At 40.7% G+C, this 21,043-nt stretch overlaps 1 protein-coding gene across 3 annotated transcripts in view; it reads left to right on the plus strand.

Annotated features, from left to right (window-relative positions):
- RAPGEF5 (Rap guanine nucleotide exchange factor 5) overlaps nt 1–21,043 on the plus strand; it is a 984,395-nt gene that overhangs the window by 941,195 nt on the left and 22,157 nt on the right. For all 3 annotated transcript variants that reach the window (XM_078663509.1, XM_078663507.1, XM_078663508.1), the window contains 3 exons: nt 3,564–3,614; nt 4,901–4,988; nt 15,745–15,809. In XM_078663509.1, coding sequence (XP_078519635.1) covers nt 3,564–3,614; nt 4,901–4,988; nt 15,745–15,809 — 204 coding nt within the window. The remainder of the gene's footprint in view (nt 1–3,563; nt 3,615–4,900; nt 4,989–15,744; nt 15,810–21,043) is intronic.

The following is a 21,043-nucleotide window of genomic DNA, read 5'->3' on the forward strand; positions in this document are numbered from 1 at the left end:
CTTCCAACCAGTTGATAAATAGCAGTTCTCCTAGGATTTTCTGTCAGGTGCAAAAGGATAATCATTTTGGCCTTTTAAATGTTATGCAGACCTCAATATGTCTAACTGTGGGAAACCTCTGTGATGGTCAGTGTTAGACTGAGACATCTCGGTGAGGCTTCTCACGATTGTCTTATCACTGGTCGATTTCTAAAAAGAGATGTGTTGTATTGCTTTGGGTTTGTAAACATTAAAATGTTGTGGTGTTTCCTGAACTACATTTCACTTTATAACAAAAAGGATTAGATAGGTAACATTGTAGCTCTCCACTCTTTGATAAGGCATAGGTTGGATCACTCAGGAAAAATCCATATCCTACTAGGTCACATGCAATAATCAGAATGCATGAAGCATAAATCACTACTGGTGCCTTCTTAGATGATCTAATATAGAAAGCCCTTATTGACGATTTGTAAAAAGCAGTTACTGTTTCTCATGGGGGATACCGTTGAGATTTAAATGAACTGCTGCTCCAAAACTCCCTGGTTCATGCATTCACCTACTACCCAGACAACCTCGAGGCTTTTATATTTATGAATACCATTGGAAAAAAATAAGTAGGAGTACTTAAAGAAAGTATGTTTTCACTTTTTTAATCATTCTTGTAGTTACAGACATGGGGACTAATTCAATATCCTCCTGCCTTAGAGTATCACTGAAGTATGGAGCAAACTTCAACCTTTTATGGAATTCTCAAAACATTCCAGGAGTAGTCAGAGAAATCTGTGACAGTCATTGACTTAAAATCTCAAACGTGTAAATATTTCTGAAGGAGGAAGAGTATCACAAGTACATTTCTTTAAGAGCAAATTTAAAGCATTGTTGCATTTCCACATTAAACTTTCTATTTGTGTCTCCACGGAGAGAAACACTTTTCCCCCGAGGAAAAACATATTCTACATCCGCATTAATCATTAGCTGTATTTTCAACTGATTGACAGCCTGAAAAATGCTTACTCTGCCATTGCTAGCAATAAATGTGCAAATATGTCATTGTTTAAACACTACCTGCAAATCATTCTTTGGCTTTCACATATGTTTTTGAGTGTTCAGCAACTTTCTCTGTAAACCCATCAGGGCTCCCATGCTCACAAAATTCCCCTCTTGAAAAATTCCATTGAAAAAGATGTCTAGAATCAGCACTGTATACTGTAGACTTTAAAGTACACCATAGTGAAAACATGGCGACTTCAGGGTTCATATAATGGAAAGCTGTGTAAATGATGATCATTTTTGGCTTCCTTTTTGTCCTCTACACCACGTATGAAACTGAAGATGTGTGCAATGCTTTTAATATCAAAAAGTACTTTGGGAACGGGCTAATTGAGCCCATTGTGCAAATGAAAAGCAAGCATTGCTAAAGCTAATATTTGACTGCTAGAATTTTGGGTTTGCCAATGATTGTTTTGTGTTGTGATGGTCTTTATGAAACTCTATTGTTGAGGGAGCAGCAGAGCACTTGCCATTAAAAACAAAAGTTGCCTAAAAAAATAATCTTTTTTTTCAAAAAGCACATATTGTCATTAGAGTACCTGAAGTGAACTACTTTGTGTGTGCTTATGCTGCTTGTGAAAGAGCAGACTGCCATCACTCATTTTAAAATTAGTCAATGGCTGAAGTGGGCTGACCAGGTGCCCCATGCTGTATGTTGTGTTGGGCTGAATAAAAATGTGAATAAGACAACAAAACACCAGTGGATGAAGGCGGGTGGCAGAAAGCCCCTTAAGTAATCAGATTATACAATATAATTATAGTGAAGTCAAAAGGTCTGGTTAACACCAGATCTAAAAAGTTGAGCACTAAATGCTACTTTTGAGTGAAAATGGCACAGTTAATGTGATAAGGGCATAAGTTGTTTATACAGATCTTTACTTGATAATGCCTCATATATTTAATTTTTTTAAAGAATGACTCCTCTAACTGCAGTGGTATAAAAATGGAAAGACAAACAATCTAATGACAGGAAGTTAGCATATGCTATGCCTTGCGTAGAAACCATTACATTCAAACAAGGGTCCTGTGTGGTCTGATTTTATATTATGCTGCCCTAATTCATAACCATTTTTTTGGGTCAATCGAAAGGCTTTTCCAAGTGCAATATGCTTATGAATTAATTAATGGCAGTTTAAATAATGCTTGTGATAGCAGTACCATGCGTGTACTATCTGATTGTCCATGTAATATTTATCAGAAGAAAACCTCACTTTCGGAATTCCGAATGGCCCTCATGACCTGGCTGTTCGAATAAGCCTCCGGGACCGGCAAGAGCCTAGATACCCTATTGGGTGCTTAGCCGTGTTTATAAATCCTGATTGATTGATTATTATACATTAGTTGACTAATAGAATAGTATATTATTACGGAGATTGCATATAAACAGTGACATCAAAAGTGTTACTGTCACCTGCCATTTCTCCACAGTCGCTCTATGCAGGGCAAGTTGTGGGACCCCAGAATCACTGAAGGGTTCCCTGGCTGCAGATAAGAGTTTACTACAAAAGACAGTTAATTTGAAATCCCTGTTAAAAACGTTAACAACGTTCCACAATCTAGTAAACTTGTTCACAGTTAGGCCTGGGCAAAATTTAAATTAAACTAGCGTAATTTCAGGAAATTCACCTTATGCTTGCTGCCTGCAATTCTCCAAATTATGCCATTATGCGCCTCCGCTTAATTATGCACTCTTCGTGGTAAAAAGATAAAGGCACAATTTGCAGTAATATGCACAGAAACAAGCAAACATGACTGTTGATCGCAGTGCTCTAGTTCAAATGCATCCTTGCACCAAAAATGTATATTACGTTGCATTGTGCACTAAAATATCGCATGAAATGACAGATATGTATTTTGTGTAATTATGTGTAATTTCATTGAATGTTGCTGGAATTTCATATATTTATACAAATGCAAAGTACCCACATTGGACACACCTCTATTCATAGTAGTTTATTGTTAATTGAAAGGCAGATCTATTTATCAATTAAGATGTGAGAAACAGCACTGTGTCCTGTCCATCCAGGTGCAAAACTGAAGTTTGCAAATGGGTCGGAATTCTAAGAGGTACAGTAATTACAAACACCCTACAATTGTTCCCTGGCAAATTTTAGCAGCCCAAACCTGTGGAACTTTACTAGGGCAAAATGTTTGGTATGATCCGATAAATACCTAATTCTGTGGGGAAAATTCTGATTCCAGTTGTAAACCCAGATTTTCTGAATTTGGAATATGAGTTATTTACCTAACCCAATAAATTATTCATCCTGGGGCCATCAGTTTCTGACAGGTGCATTAAATAACTCACATTCTATAGAACACATCGTAATCGAAGCCTAAGTCGAACTTTAGTACTGCTGTTCACATCTTCAGTTCCTTTCATAACCTCTTTTAACCCAGGATGGATCTCTGAAACGTATTTAGAAGCACTAGTCAAAATAATGTGTTGCATTTTATTGTAATAGAATTCTCGCCGAAGAGGCAATTGAAGTGCTTGTTTTGCAATCATTTCTCATTTCTTCCATTTGCAGAAAATCCCTGGGAAGTTTAGGAAGCTTTTTTCCGAACTTGAAAGCTTGACAGTAAGTGCTCTTGCTATTAAAAGTGCCGGGGTTCTCACTTGTCAGTTTCATTGCTTGTCTTGTTTCTGTTTAACGGGTTCATAGAGCGGGCTCCCTCAATCCTAACCTAAACATATTGCATTTTCACATCAGTCGGCTGACACGAGACATAGTCATGAAAACATAACGCATTGGTCCTAGAATATCCTGCGGCAAATGTTTGCAGGATTATATATTAGTCTTTGTGACCAAAGCAAGCTTTAACTTTCAATGGATGAGTAGTGAAAGGTCTTCATTGGAACTGCATTTTTAGGAGAATCAATGCATGTACAATTTATACGTTTGCAAACAATAAAAACTTGGCAAGAGTTGTTACATCATTTTTTGCAGCATGTATTTGCTGATCATACATATTAAACTCAGGTATATTCCGCAGGTCAACTATAGCTGTACTTTTGCTATTTTGACCAACATGTAACCAATGAACCATGCCTCTGAAAGAAAAATATGGCAACCGTTTGCTAAATAATATGCTCACTGCAGCGGAGGGCAGTTGGTTATAGTACTATTATACTATTATAGTGCTCTTTATTGTGGACTTAGGGTAATGGAACACCTAAAAAAATCTATAAAATCTGTATAGTGTGGACTGCTCCTTAGGCCTCTTAGGTCTATGCAATTTGCTTTGTTATAGTGGGGTAATTTGGGAATTTCGTATTGCGAAAAAATGTGGGAAGGGTGTGCCAATTTTGCTGCATGTTGCATGACATTTACCTGCAGGAGCTGGTTTGAGTAAAAAAATGTTTTGCTGAAAAGCATTTTCTCCTTGAGCAAGACATTTTATAATCAAAGCAGTTCCCTGCTGCTGTCTACTTTAACTTTGAGGAGCTAAGTTATTTGATATTCTGGCCAAATGTATGCACGTCATTTTAAGAAAACTGTGCTCTGCAGCATACATTTCACATTTTGCCTACCCCCCTCCCTTTCTCTCTCTCTATACACGCAGTAAAGCAGTAAAACACAGATTCTGTTGTCCTTTAGGAATTCTTATTTCAAGGGCTTCCAATGGATAAAATGTGTGTGCAGTGAAGATAAATGTCTAATCATATTCAGATTAGTGCAGCTACACTTCACTACCGGATGCAATTGTGTTTAAGTAATAAAGCCTTCCCCTACATCTTACTGAAAGAGACAGCACATAAATCATGAATTCAGTACAAGCCAGTGATGGATGTAGAATTACCATATTTGCAGAGCTTCCAAAAATTGACGATTCTCTCTTTCCCCATCACCAAATTGCTTTTCAGGACCCTTCCTTGAACCATAAAGCTTACCGGGACATGTTCAAAAAAATGAAGCCTCCAAAAATACCATTCATGCCACTGCTTCTGAAAGGTAACGCTGGAAATGCCTGTCTGCCTGGACCATGTAATTAATTAATCCAAGAGCAAGAAATGGTAACTCGTAGCTTACTCGGAGCTGCTCTTAACACACCATGGGGTACATGCATCAAACTATTTTGCGATCACCAATGGTGGGAATGACAAACTTCTGCAGTTTGCGATCGGAAAATTGACTTTTCAGATGCATATACTTTTTTTGCAATTCGTAATTAAGGAAATCATAATATTTAGCAATTTTTCCATAAATGCAATGCATCATGCAATTGCAAATTGCATTTTCAAGTTGATGGTAATTTGCAATTCCTTTGAAAAATGACAAAAAAACGCATTTTTCAAAGTGCATTGTGGTCCATACACATGCCTGTTTTTTAGGGTGCATCAGGGTTGCCTTGCACCCTTGCAATTCCATGCGCAATTTTGGAGTACCTATTTGGTACTCGCAAATTGCACATGCACTCCCATTCATTCCTATGGGTCTCTATGCCCATAGGAATGAATGGCAAGCCATTCCTTAATAGCGAATTTCAATTTGTGATATGCTATTAAGGAATATGTAGGAATCACAATTTTTTTTGCAAAACCTACACGCATAGGTAATTACGAGTCTAATAGCGATTCCTTAATAATCGCTATTAAAGACTCACAATTCCTAAGTTTGATGCATGTGCCCCGATGCGTTTTGTTAGTTAAATCAGTGCAGCATGATTGATAAAGTACTTGAGCTGTGAGTGGGTAAAATAGCTTATTTTAATTACTATGGCTATACATTTTTCCTTTAGAATTTTTGTTATGTCTTTACCGGGTCAGCCATGAACACACTGTTTAGTAGTGTGCTTTATGCCCTGCAATCATAATAGAATAGACTTTGTTATAAATCTTTGTTGTTTCTCCTTTGTTACTCAAAAGAAATATGCTCTATGAAGATTTTTAGTTGAAGCAAATTGGAAAAATGCATTTAATTATTATCATGCTTAGACTTCCAACTTAAAGTAATCGCAGTCTAAAGTAAATGATGTGATGCCAAGTATGACTCTTATTTGCATTACTTGTTTTTTTCCATTTAAACACATTGTTTCCCTTTTTACAAGAAAACCTGAACACTTAGAACAGAATAGGATGTTACAAAACCAAATATTACCGATGTTCTAGGGTGTCACATGACGTTTTTCTATAATTCAACCAGTCCTATCTTTTATTAGATTCTGGTATCAGAGTTCTTACATTTCAAACAGGATAAGCAAAACCAGACAGTGCAAAAAAAGACTGGATGAACTACTGACACAAGTTTGAGATCTGTGGTATAAGTAACACTTGTTGGGCATTACCATTGTGTGGTTATTTGATGAGTGATTCCTGACTTCACTAAGCAAACGTTAAAAAAAATTAAACATGCTTTTGACATTTTGAAAACAAAAACTTCTACCTATTGAATTTTTGGAGTGTGTGAGTTACAGGTTAATGTTTCACCTATCACAGGCTCTTGCATTCATTGGAGCCTTCCTTTGATGAACACCTAGTCTTACAGAAGGATCTGAGAAAATATAGGCAGGCAGTATACCAAGACTTTAAATGATTGGAATTTCTAAGAAAATACAGCAAAGATTTTTGATTTCTTTTCCAAATGAAAATAGTATTTTCAATGGCTTTGTATATCTAGCTGACTTAAATGTTAGTTTGAATATATTGCGGCACCGAGATAAGATATATACATTTTCAAGGAACACAACCACTGGCAAGAGTATTTTTTGTGTGAAACATCAAATAAATCAATCAGGGTTTTTTAGAGCACACTATTCACCCGTGAGGGTCTCAATGCGCTGAAGGAGGGGGGAGTGAGCAGCTTTGTTGGGGTAATTTTAAGTGCCAGGTCTTGAGGTCCTTTCTGAATTGGTGCAGTGTTGGGCTTCGACGGAGGTGGAGGGGGAGTTCGTTCCAGGTCTTGGCTGCGAGGTAGGAGAAGGATCTTACACCTGCTTTGGTCCTGTAGAAACAAGGGACAGTGGCTAAGGTGAGGTCAGCTGAGCGGAGATTTCTCTTGGGGGCGTGGAAAGAGATTTGGTCATTGAGGTATTGGGGACTGGTATTGTGGAGGGTTTTGTGGGCATGTGTGAGCAGATTGAAGGTTATTCTTCTTTTGATGGGGAGCCAGTAGAGGTTGCAGAGTTGTTGAATGATATGGTCATGTAGGATGTCAGGGATAAGTCTGGCTGTGGCATTCTGGACAGTCTGGAGTTTTCGGTGGAGTTTTTCGTTGATTACGGCACAGAAAGTGTTTCCATAGTCCAGTCTGCTGGTGATGAGTGCGTGGGTGATGGTTTTCTTGGATTCAGGGGATCCACTTGAACGTCTTGCAAAGTATGTTGAGAGTGTTGAAGCATGTGGAAGACACAGCGTTGATCTGACGATTCATGGTAAGTGAAGAGTTTAGTATGATGCCAAGGTTGCATGCCTGGTCCGTTGGGGTGGGTGGGTTTCCGAGGGCAGGGGCCACCAGATGTTGTCATGATTAGAAACAAGGTACTAGAAGTCCAAGATGTGGACTAAAGCTATGAAAATTGTACAACCCTGTTGTGTGTAACACACCAAAAACTGTTAACGTTAAAGAAAGGCAAACCATTTTTACCATCCAGTGAGCCTCAAAGACCGAACTTACAGCATCTTTGGAAAGCAATATTTACATGCAAGTGATGCAGTAAGTAAAATCGTCACATACTGTGTCTGGAGAGCATGCCAGAAAGAGTCATCCAGGATTTCAAATGCCAGATAATGCTTCTAGCGATACTGGGTGTGCCAAAAAACAGTTCACGGTCATTGGAATAACAAAGGACTCGGTTTAACCCTTTAGGTGCTGCCGTCGGCCAACGGTCGTCACGGGCACTACCTCCCCAGTGCTGCGTGCGACCGCTGGACGTCCAGTTCAGCACTGGATAATGGACAGCGCAGCACTGGGGAGGTTTGTTTACTAGCTCCTAAGGTGTTAATGAGCTGGAGGAAGTAACTATTAAATAGCAGGGGTAAACCACAATCAAGTGAAGAGATTCAGGAGCAATATGGTGACCTACAAGGGACGGATGGAGGGATTGAATGGGAGGAAGGTAGCAGTAAGCCCTCCCAGGTCAGTGGGAGCAGGCCCTGCTGGCTCAAGATGGCAGCCAATGGCAGCGGTATGCGGCAGCAGCAAGGAATTCTGGCGATAAGGCTCGGCGTATAGCTCAGCCGTATCACCAGCTGCTATTTTCCAACGTCATGTTCCTCCAGTCAAGTTTAACACAATGAGCTACTACCATGACACAAGAAACTAGTACCACCACTGTAAGGCCATAACTGAACACCAAGATCATAGCACCTAGTAACAATGACAGCATATTTTTTTAATATTGGTAGAAATTCGAACCCTAATAAACATTCCTAAAAAGCTTTCCTTTCAAAATCATAATACTAGATTTAAAATGTGCTATTATAGACAACATTAAAGAACTTAACGATACACTTTTGTTTAAAGCACAGCTCCTATGCACCCTTGAGCTTTTGATCCAACACACATATTACCATGAGTGAGAGCAACCGTGCCTTTATGCTTAAGTGCTAGTTATGTTAAAAAGGCATTTTTGTTGCCTTATAAATGTGGCATTGTTTGACAAATCTGCACAACACTTTCCAATCAGACAGAACAACTGGCTAATTGTGTCTATTGCTGATTCAACCTTTAGAAGAGTGAAATTAAAAGTGGAGTGCAAAATCGCTTTTTCAGATTTTATCTCCTTTGTGAAATGTTTCTCTTTGCTGTGGCAAAAACTGCTGAATCGAATTACACCAGTCTTGACACAAAACTATACCTACTCAGAGCATTGTGCCGTCTTTGAATTGGTGTTAATACATAGTTTTGGTGACAAACACATTAAAAGACTGTTATGTATGTTTCAAATGGTTATTTAATAATTATATAATTGAACTACTAGTATGTTGATTGTATATGAATTCATCATCAAATCTTAAAAGGAAAATGCATAACAAAATGAATAAATCCTGTTGGCCATGCAGTCAGACTGTGCTCTACCTCTTAAGCATTGGACAGAAAGGAGTTTGGGCACACATGATGCTGGGCGCCGTTCCTGGTCAAAGGTTAGGAAAACCATACCTCACCCACAAATGGACTTTCCCCTGCTCTACACATAATGTGAGAGTTGCTATCAAAAGTGACATTGATGAAATTACTGGTTCCAATATTGATGACATTAGTTTATGTTATCATTTTTTTGTTTAAATTCATGTTGGCATTTAATTATGTTATTTATTGCTGTAAATATTGTGAGTTCTTGAACAGTCCATTTGGTGAGTGATTTGTGGTTTACATACTTAAAAAGAAGGCACATAAAATCTAGCATTTACAGACGCATACGCTTTGAAATTCCCTCTTTTTTCCCCTCTCTCCCTTACCAGGGCATTGGCAAAGTTGTATCCTTCTTGAGTTTTGGAGAAAGTTTGGCTAAGAATATGCACTACTAAACGCATGTTCACTTGCACCAGCTTCATCTAAAAGAAAGTCAGAGGTGATATATGCGGGTGCATTTGCAGTAACTAGCATCCATTTTACTCAGCAGTAATGTGTTTGTGCCCGCTAATATATCAACTTCCATCAGTGGACTATACAATAACATCAGCAAGTCTCCTAGACATTATATGCATCATGTGTCTTAGGCTAGGGGTAAACACCATAGTTTTAGGATAGCAAGATGCATGTCCTACTGCCTGATGCAAGTCTGTGATCAACAGGGAACAGGTTTGCTAGGTAAATTCATGTTTGACAGCATGTAATCATGAAGCATAAGGCTGCTCCTCTGAAATCCTATCTTTATGGAAAAGAAGGTATAGCGAAGGAGTATGACTATCACTTATGCTGTGACACGGTGATCACATGCAGCAGTAAATATGTATGCCCTGTGACCCACGTAACTCCTGCATATTATCTAATGAGCTCAATGCAGAGCCTATGTGACAGACATCTGAATACTGATTAATGAATACTAAATTAACCCTGGCAAGTAAGTGTCTGTCTTCCTTTTTTATCAATCCACCCAAATTAGTTTAATGTTTTTATGCATACATCTTGTCATGCATAGTTATTACTTGTATGTACTTTATAGTTCATTATTTCTATATGCAAATAGGTGGCTGTAACCAGTTCAACAAAATATTCTCCCCTTTTATTTCATAACATAGTGCCTTTGTACTAACATGCAAACAAGTATTTTTGATAGTCTCAGCCTTTTATGTCCATTCTTCCCAAAAAATGTTGTCCAGATAATTATATGTACAGTTTCGGGAGTTATACAGATGAAAGAAACTTTTGCAGTATCCTAAAATGGGTTTAAATCGGCACTTTGTCTTGGCCCTATGCCATCACTTACAGAAATTAAATATATATATGGGATTTCTTATATGTCTGAAGTTTTCAAAGTCTAATCGAATGCAAATATTTGGTAAGGAGTGTCAGTTTCTCAAACAATGGCAGTCCCTGTAAAAACAATACACTGCACAGCCGTGCAAGGCTTTAGCATAGGATCATATTTATGAAAATAATGCCTTTTTCAAGAAGTAAGACGCCTTCGTGTCACAATGAAATTAGTCACAATTTCCTGCCTATGGCAGATTGAGCGCAGAGAGTTTGCCGTCTGGGATAGGTGATTATAAATGCCTTGTCAGTGGTACTAAGCGCTATATAAATTAAATCACAATTAAACAGCCATTATCAACATGGTAATCTGCTACGCATAGTTATTTCCCCAGTTCATAATTCAGTATAGCTGTCTTCCATGGAATTTTTCTGATTTCGTAATGGTACTGATGCAGTGGAAAGCTCAGGATAATCTGCCATAACACACAATAAACTCAAATTACTAGGCCCATTTACTAACATACCATTATTCCGTTCCAGATCTTCTAGACGGATGTATGACGTTACAACGCATACTTTTACAACGCATACCATTACAACGCATAATGCTTTTGGGTGCTGGATAGTGAATAGTTTAATTTACTATTCCAACTCCAGTCCCCGTGGATAGTAGGGAAGGTGTTGGATAGTACCTTAAACCTATTCCCTATCCTAGAGCGCCCCCCAGCGCTATGCGTTGTAATGGTTTGCATTGTAAAAGTTGCGTTGTAATGGTAGTTCGTTGTAAAAGTTTCGTTGTAAAGGCTGTATACCCTTCTAGACATTTTTAGCATTACCCACCATCACCATTGCTTAGGTCGTCCAATAGATCTTTTTTGTTGAGTTGTAAGGGACTAAAATACTCGGGAAATTACATTTTTCTTCCTATGAGGACCCGGAATAGATAATTGCTGACACAACCTCAACGTTCAATCTAGGTTAAAACTTTCATCAGCCATGAATATAGATCCATTGAGACGCAGTAGATCACCAAAAGAATGAGACAGAATCTATAGAGATAATTTAGCAAAAACATTTATATAGTGCCTCAAATTGTACAGTAAGGGCAGAAACACATTTAGGATCATATTTATTAACATTGTGTTAATGCAAGTAAACTACATAGTGCAGCGCAGTTTTTCCTCACCAGCAGAGATTTTACTTCCTAAGCATAAAAATACAGGTTTGGTTATTGATCATACAAACCAAAGCAATGTACTATGCTTCGAGTTCTGTCCTCGGGTTAATCCGTTCATATCTGAACTGCTGCATGGCTTGCCACAGCAGGAGTCAGATAACCTCTCAGCCGAAAGGTTATTTTTCTGTGCTCATTTGCCAGCCAACAATAGCACAGGGTTAGGTTGCAGTTCGCTAGAGTTCAGTTCATTAAAGTCAGTTCCACTATAAACAAGTGGAAAGGGGCATGGGAAAGGTAATAAAGACAAATCAACATGCACGGAAATCAAATGTCGGTCCGACAGATGCTAGTCAGGGTAAGAATAGACAGCCAGCTCCTGACTCCTCCTCAAAGGGGGCAATTATACTCCAATCATTTCCAGGCTTTCACCCCTTAACGTATCAATTCCATCAGTCAATGGGGTTTCATTGGTCATTCACGGCGGGCCGTTATGTGGTGATCAGTAAAGTATACAAATCCGGAAGAATTTAGGGCCTGATTACAATGGCGGTGGGACCGCCACCAACAGCTTGTCAGCGGCAGTCCCACTGCCATCGCAGGACAGAATACTCCCCACCACATTATGATGGCAGGTGGACAGTTGGGGGCAGGAAGACTGTCTGACACTAATGAGACGCTGGTTTTTGGCAAGGTGGTTAAAGAAGCACTTGTTGATGGCTTTTTCCAGGATTTTGACTGAGAAGGAAAGGAGAGATATTGATCAGCAGTTGGCGAGTTTGGTTGGATCAGCCAAGGGTTTCTTTAGAGGAGGCTTTGCCTGCTGCAGGTTTCCATGGTTCCAGGAAGGTAGATGTCTTGATGGAGGTGTTGAAGATAGGGGCGAGGGCCACGCTGATATCTCTTTTGTTAAAGATATCGATGGCAGGGATCTGAAAGGGCCCTGGAGTGAATAGTCTTCATACTTGTTTTGGTCTCTTTGGTGCTAATGGTGTGTGTTGGAAATGGGGGTCGCTAGTTGGCAATGGTTTGCACCTTTGGCCAAGTAGGGACTCTTCTTCCGAGTCAGGGTAAGGAGGATACACTTCTAAAATAACCCCTGCTCACCCCCTTGGTTGCTTGGCACGAGCAGACAAGCTTATCTCAGAGGCAGTGTGTAAAGCATTTGTGCACACATACCGTGATATAGTAAAAACACTACAAAAGGACACCACACCATTTTAGAAAATATGTAATCTTTCTCTAAACCAAACAAGGCCAAAATGACAAAAATCCACTATACAGTAATCAAAATGTAACTTTTAGAAGGTAAAAACAGATCTGTCCATAGCAAACTATAGATGCAACACTTTTTACACAAAGTACCTTGGATGTGTGAAAATCATAAAAAGAGTCACAGGGAAGGTAATGCTGTGGCTCCTTATGCCAGGGAAGGTGATGCATCAGTTCTTTATTTCAGGGGAGGTAATGCGTTGGTTCCTTACTGAAGGGGAGGTGATGCATCGGTTTCTAACTGCGGCCCAGTGTTCTTGTAGAATTTGCGCCCCAGTGCCATGCATAGGGATTGGAGATGCATCGGTTCACGATGCGGTGGCGTCAACGGCACTGCGTTGGTTCTTTCAGCTACACAGCAGGGCCTGCATCGGAATTGCTGCGGTGATTTCAGCGTACTGCGATTTCTCCAACCGAGGCAGGCTCTGCGTCACTTTCTTCAGCGGCACAGCACCGATGCGTAAGAAACGGGTGCGGATACGTCGCTCTTCTCTTAGTTATGTCTCTTTTCCAGCGTCCAACAGCAGGAACAACCTCCAGAGGCCCAATACAGCAACAGGCACCTCTTGGCAGGTCAGAACTCCCAGTAAGGGCGTTCAGGGGAGCTGGTGGTGAAGTCTTTTTGTCCCTGAGACTTCAGAATAGGAGGCCAGTTCTACTTCAAGCCCTTGGAGATTTTCTTCAAGCAGGAGATACAGCACACAGCAAAGTCTTTATCCTCTCCTTGGCAGAAGCAGGCACTGCAAGCCAACCCCAGATGGCACACAGCAGTGGGGCATTACTTCCCCTTCAGCTTTCCCAGCTTTTCTCCTTGGCAGAGGTTCCTCTTGACTCCAGAAGTATTCTAAAGTTCTGGGTCTGGGCCCCAAAATGTATACAGCATTTTTCTTTGTTTCTCTGGTAACAGAGAGGCTCTGTGCTCAGTCAAAACCTGTTCCGACCTCTCTGGTCCAGCTTCCCAACAGGAGGTGGAAATAGCATTGTCTAAGGCAGACCACGCCCATTCAGGTGAAAGGAAATCCCCCCCCCCCTATTCTAAATGCAGCCCAAGTCTATTCAGCCTAGCCCTGACTCAACCATGAAAGGCAGGACACACCTCAACCCCCCAGTGGATGTCTACAATGAATTCTCTTCCCCAGCCCCTATCACTCTAAAACCAGAAAGTCAATCCACAAACCAGCAGAGGCACACAGGATGGCTAAGCAAGAACATACATACTTTTTAAAAGGGGAATTTTCAAACACAGAATGTAAAAATCATCCTTACCAAAAGATGCATCTTTACAATCTAAGTTCAGGTATGCTAAACTTTACCTTCTATCTTGTCCCAGTGGGAAGCTATATTTATAAGATGTTATGAATAATCTTCTATTCTTTCCTATGGTACAGATATCCTTTCAATAGTGAAAAACGAAATTCACGGTAGTTCACTATTAGGACATGTCACACACATCAGAACATGTCCTATCTTTCACATACACTGCACCTTGCCCACCTGGGTACATTGGGCCTACGTTAGGGGTGACTCACATGTAAGAAAAGGGGGGAACTTGCCAGGTCGACTTGGCAGTATAGACTGCACACAGACACTGCAGTGGCAGGTCTGAGAACCCCTTGGAAGGATGCTTGTGTGGGTGGAACAATCAGTGCTGCAGGCCCACTAGCAGCTTTTAATTTACAGGCCCTCTGCACAGACAGTGCACTGCATTAGGGCTTATTAGTAAATCAAATAAGCCAATCATGGGAACACCAATAACAATTTACTGAGCGAGCATGTGCACTTTAGCACTGATTCGCAGTGGTAAAGTGCCCAAAGTCCTTAAACCTACAAAAACAGGGCCACACACAGGAGGCCAAAAAGCAAAAAGTCTTTGGATACCCGCTGGAAAAGCCAGGTCTAACAGTGTCTTTTGTGGTGATTGTGTTTACTTCCTTCTTTACTAGGAGACCTCTGGAAAGGGCCAAGGGGTTCGGTTGCAGTGGGAAGTTTCTGTATATGATTGTGATTTTTCTGCAAAGGAACTTTGAGAGGTCATTACACAGAATTTGTGATGGGCTGAGGTTTCTGGTAACAGCTCTGGGTTTGGTTAAGTCTTTGATGATTGCAAATATTTCTTTGCTGCTGTTGGAGCTGGTGTTTATTCGTTTGACTAGGGCTTACTCTTGGTTTCTCAGTCGAGCTGATGGTACCTTTTCTGGGAGACTTTGAAGACATATTTTTCCATTTCCCCTTTGCCTGTTCTCCATTTCCATTCCAGTTGTTTGTTTTGTTGCTTGGTCATTTTGAAGTCTTCTGTGTACCAGCTGTCTTGTGTTCTGGTTGTTGCTGTGTTGCTTTATTTCATGGGGGTCAGAGTGTCAGCGCCATTGGTGATCCACTTGTTGAAGTTCTCAATGTTGTATGCAAGGAAGCCTGTGGGTTCCTGTTCATCAGCACCTAGGTCCCCAATACACTGCTCACATCTTTACCATGCGTATTACTACTCTGATTCTTGTTCTTATGTTTCTTTTGATTTGCAAGAAAATTCTGTACAATTATTTGAACAAATTTGCATATGTACCTGCAAATGTGCTCTTTTATGGTCCCTTGGGTCAGCGTAGACTCCTCCTACACTCTACCTCCTATCCTCTCTGACAATTTAGTGGAGGATGCGGACTGGTGATGCCTCATAGGTAGTGTTCTGCTTAATAAACATACAAACTAAACTAGTGAATGAGTGCACAAAGAGATGATCCTTCAATTACATTTCTAAGAGCGTTTAAATACACCATAGAATCCATACCCTGTTTCTGGAAGACCTTTTCAATTGTGAAAACTAAGAATCAGTTTAACTAAGGAAATAACTGTATCAAGGTATGGCTATTTTTTCTGTTCACAGCAACAACTTGCGTTTCTTATTATTTTTAGATGTAACTTTCATCCACGAAGGGAATAAAACATTTCTGGATAATCTTGTAAACTTTGAAAAGTTGGTAAGTAGTTTCTCTATGCGCATGACGAATCTCTGTTGGATCATTTCATGTTATTCTACTGTACAAGCGTGTATATACTACCATTATGTTTGATAGTTCATGTTTAGCTGAACCATGTTCTTTAAATGTATATTGGTTAACAACCCATAATGTTTGTATTGATCATAAACCTGAGACCAGCAGCCTCTTTCGTGTTTGAGAACATTTCGGCATTTATTGGACTGTAACTTCCAAGCTTGCTTGAGACCAATTCCTCATCTGTAAAAATAAACATCAACCAGGAAAATTCCAGTTTATTTGATACAAAGTGCTTCTACTGGATATATTTTTAGGTTTGGCCTCTGAGATAGATTTAGCTCTCGTTCTATTAAGAATGGCACATGAGTCAGCATTTTTCATCCATCTGTCTGATAAAATGTCATTCGCATTTTTTTCCATTCCCGGCAGCTTACAACATGGGCTGTCTACTTCAGTCATTGTCTCTTCTCACTGTGAGGGAATGCATTTCCCCTGTGCACAATTTAAACATCTTCCTTTAAAGTTTTCCCTTAAAGTGCTGAGGTTTGGAGCCAATATGTCCCTTTTTAATAAATTATGGTTGCATTTGATTAACTTTTTTGGTTGTTGTTGCAAGAGCCCGGCAAATTCCTGCACATTAGGTGCAGGAGCTTCGCTGCTTATTGTCCTGCACTGTCACGGCTTTGATTGATGACCATCATAGCACTTTTGAATTCATGTTTTTGGCATAATTTAATATAATTTATTGTGCACAGATGGGTGATACTTGGCTTTGACAATGCATCGGCCATATGAAATGGGAAAGTTATTATAAAAATAAGACCATTTGAACACAGCTGTAGGCAAAGACAATAGCTCTCTGGCTGGCCGTTGACATTCACACCTATTGGCTTTGACAATGCTTCTTAACAAATGTGATTTTGAATATTAGATAGTGTTTAATGTTAAATAGTACACACAAACCATGCACCTACCATTAGCTGGCCTGGTGCTTTTTGTGTTAGAGCATCTGTGTGTCCTACGGGAACTGAGTTTATGTTAGACTAGATTCTGGTGTCTTTGTTTTTAGGTGTTTATGTAGCACCAGGGAGCATGTCCATTCTGTGTAAGAGTAAAAGCGATATAAGCGTTTATTGGCCTCTTCCTTCCAAGTAAACTAGCACTTATTCTGGGCATGTACGGTTTCCTTGTTATAGAGCGGCATGTTGTCACCCTATGGTATTTCACACTGTGGTGGCTGTGAGAACATGTGGTGTAAATGCATACTATAGGTTTGTTGTCATTCAAGGTGATTTGGAGACAACTCTATCAGGAACGTGCTTACTGTTTTGGTTGCTTACAGGCATTGCAGGCAAACCTTACCAAAGGGACAACAGGGTACTTCATACCTACACAAGCAAAGCGGATACGATAACCTCCACTTTGAGAAAAACTATGCAGACTATTAAAAGGAAAGATTTTGACAAGGGCTCTATATTCATGCCAAATGAGCAGCATGAAAACTGATATAGTATCTAAGTTGGTGACACGATCATAATCTACACAACCTTTCAAAGACGGATTTCATGACATTCTCTTTGCCAAGGAGAGAACAGTTTTAAGCTAGGCTTCACCCCCCACCTTTCCCCAGGATGCCGAAGGCACACAATGTCCAGTCGGTGGAACATCCATCGGAGGTGGTACTGGCCTCCTGCTGTAGCTAGTCTGGCACCCTGCATATTTCTGCATGACTCATGAGACTTTTGCTAGGGCATATTCCTGACATTCAAAGCATGCCAGGCATGCCTCTAATTCCTCTTTCTCCACATTCAACCCCTTTGATTGTCCTCACTTCTCCCCTGCAATCTCCACGTGTGTCCAGACAATTACTTTGAGTGCAGGAGGTCATTGCTGTGTCATTCTGGCCATCATTACAGCATGAGAAGAAATAGCAGGTGTCCAAAAACTTGTGCTGGTTCTTGTATTCTGCAGAGCCATTTATAACTGGTCAACTGGAACTTGCTTGGCAGGGTCCCAGTATTAACATCATGAACAATAGGGGCAGTCGGTTCATTTCACATGTTTTATAAACCTAGATATGCCTAGGAAACAGATAAAAACGCATTTGTATAGTATATGGGAGAGAAGGGCCATTGCTCAGGAGCGTCACTGCCTTGAATGGTCTCTAACCTCACTCTACAATGAAAAGGGTAGGCCATTGTGCTGTCTATAGATTATTTTATTGTATGTGTCAAATTTATGGCAAACTGCACAGTAGGTTACAGAGGCCTCGAAATGGGGACAGTTGCCAAGGAGAAACATTAATTAGGACCTAAGATTGTGCAGAGACTGACTAGGCTCATGGAGCCCGAGCCAAAGTATAATGAATCACACCAAACTGAACATCTTTCATTGTTCATTCACCATGCAATTTATTTCACCTCTCATCTCTATAAAGCTATCTGTGGGAAATGCATTTCCTTGCACGGGCAGCCAACTGCTATCTCAAGCAGACAGTCCTCTTTTTTGTATTCTTTGAGGCAGTAATATTGAGTCTCTGATCTGGCACCCAGCAGCGCCACGCATTGTTCTATCTAATTTGCTCTTGCCCTGTATTTTCTTCCATAGTTAGTGAAGGAAATGCAAAGGTGGCGAAGCTGTTAAAGGAAAATGATGCACTTAATCTAATTTGAACAGAGTGCTCTTGGGGTGGGTTTCATCCCCCAGGATTCTACGCTTTGAGGAGTAGGGGCAAGGCTGCTTCAATGAGCTAAAAGTGCTTTTAGCCCCCGCGGCACTGGATGCCTAATCTCCCGCACTTTGCTTTCTCGGCTGCTCCTAGTGTGGGACCACAATCCCCAGGATTGTACACTTTGAAAAGAAGGGGCACAGCTGTTGCAATGTGGTAAAAGCGCTTCTAGTCCCCAGAGACACCGCAGCCCGTCAAGGCCAAGACGGGCCTTCCCTTCTGGCCCTAAGACTTCTTGAATCCATTGAACTGCTTGGTTTATGGTAAATCCTCTTCCTTTCTGTTTGTTTCAAAACTCAAGTCCAGTGGCTGGGGCTGGAAGTGCTTGCTGAGGATAGTGGATGAGGCCGTGCGGTCAGCGGAGTTCAGGTGGTCATTACATTTACACTGAGTGCTGTGCTTACTAGAAACCATGGGCAAGTGTAAACTATCTATTACAGTTGGTGCTGCCAAACTCCCTTGCAGGAGGACTGATATCATGACACTGCTCACTTCTGTATTTGGGGCCAACTCAGAAGAAATTAACGCAGTGGAGGTTGAGCGTGGGATTGGTCCACAGGCCCTTGGCCAGCCCATAGCCTCGCCCATAGAGGAGGCGGTTTATAGAGAGAGGCCAGGAGTTGGTGCCCAGACAGCCACGGTTACCCTTAACGATGGCCATTCCATGGCTTTTCCAAATTATATGGCAGTTAGTGGTGCAGGTGGTGCCAAAGTTCCAACAACAGTGGGAATCTAAAATGAAAAAACCTAGTATGAGGCCCGTGCTAAAGGCAGACTGTCCCTCTTCATCTTGTGGTATTCTGGCCCGTCCACTGTCCAGTGAATCCTTTAACTATATCATGGATAAGTTAGTGACTCTTTTATCTTTGAATCTGGAATACCTGGTGAGGCTCTCAATCTCTGCTTGTGAGTGCAAACTTTCGAAGACTGAAGCAGCTGTTGCTGACTTGAAGACCAACATGGAGGCGCTAAATCACTATTTCAAGGAAAGGTGTGGCTCCTCCGCTGCTGTAAATTCTAGGCAGGGGGAAACTCAAGATCACTTCCCATTCCATAAGCTGGAGCTTGTATTACACCACAGCTGGGTCATTCTCGGCCAGAATAATCAAAAAGGAAATCCCTCCGCCTGTATCCTGATAGATGTGGTGCAACACAGTCACTGAAAATAAAGACAGCTCAACTCTCCTGGCCTTCCAAATTATGGTATAGACAACATAATATGCTGAAAAATCAAATCTATTTATTTTGTTTTATCAAAATGGTAGAAAACATGATGAGATAAATATAAAAATTCCAAGCACATCCTACGTCACACACACACGACCTCTCAGTCAACATGAACCAGACACATACCCAAACAGACTCTTACATACTACCAATTCAACATTCACTAGACAACAAAACAACATTTTAATATATATAAAATGATTACAAAACCCTCCGACAAAATGGGGGATACAGGAATTCAAAGGTATCATTGGATAGGATCCATAACATCATCAGAGGATCCAATGATCAGTTGGTCAGACAGTTCGTCATCCAATTTCTTTTCAAAAAGACAGATGAGAACAAGGAAACTAAAATCAACTCTAGCGCCGATGCGCGTTTCGGTGTCTAACCCGGCTGTGGGTCACACCTTCTTCAGGGCGCCTCCAGTCATTATCGATCCCAGCTCTTGGGTGCACTGCTGATGCATCCCTTAAGTCATTCTGTTGTAGACTCTAGAGCTGAGAACCAATAGCTTGAAGTTCCAATAGTTCAGCCTCGGTCAGCAAGAACTACAGTGAAGGCATCTCATCCAAGCCCTCTTGTTTGTTTACTGACCTATCCCTCTGGTGGTTCTGCTGCAATTTCCCATCTTGCACTCTCTCCAGCCGCATCACTTTATGACATTGATTTGACTAACGTCCCTGTACTGGCATCTAATATCGAATAGTTGTATTGTCAGCTCAAACATAAATGGTCAACTGGTTGCACAAAAGCTTAGGTTATACCTTGTCTTTGTTCAGGGACATCATTCTGGCAAAAGGGGTTTCCTGGTTTTGCCCGCAGCCTAAGTCATTGGGCGCTGACTGTGAAGTGGTCAATTTTAACAACCCACATTTGGCTGGTTTTCTGTTATCGATATTGACATCCAGAAAGAACCCACCCACTGGTGTTACAGTGATTCCTTTTGGTTTCTTTTACAAACCATCCTTTTTCTGTAAAAATGGGTCTAATGTATCTGCTGTCCCATCCTTTTCTGTTGCCCATTAAGCTGCTGTCCACTAATTATTCATGAGGTCACTGTTCCTACTGCTAACCGCTTTGCCCCCTTAATTTCCTTATCTGATAATGGTTTGACTCCTGACTACTGAAACTAACTGTCGGTCTGTTTGTGATAGTGGCCCCATGTTAAATCAGGCGGAACTGGGCATTGTTTCTTTCCTTAGCTAGAATATTGCTAGTCTTGCTAGAAAAAGAGACCATGCAGATATTTTGTGACTTT

Source organism: Lissotriton helveticus, chromosome 10, assembly GCF_964261635.1.
Source record: "Lissotriton helveticus chromosome 10, aLisHel1.1, whole genome shotgun sequence".
In the NCBI taxonomy this organism is placed as follows: domain Eukaryota; kingdom Metazoa; phylum Chordata; class Amphibia; order Caudata; family Salamandridae; genus Lissotriton; species Lissotriton helveticus.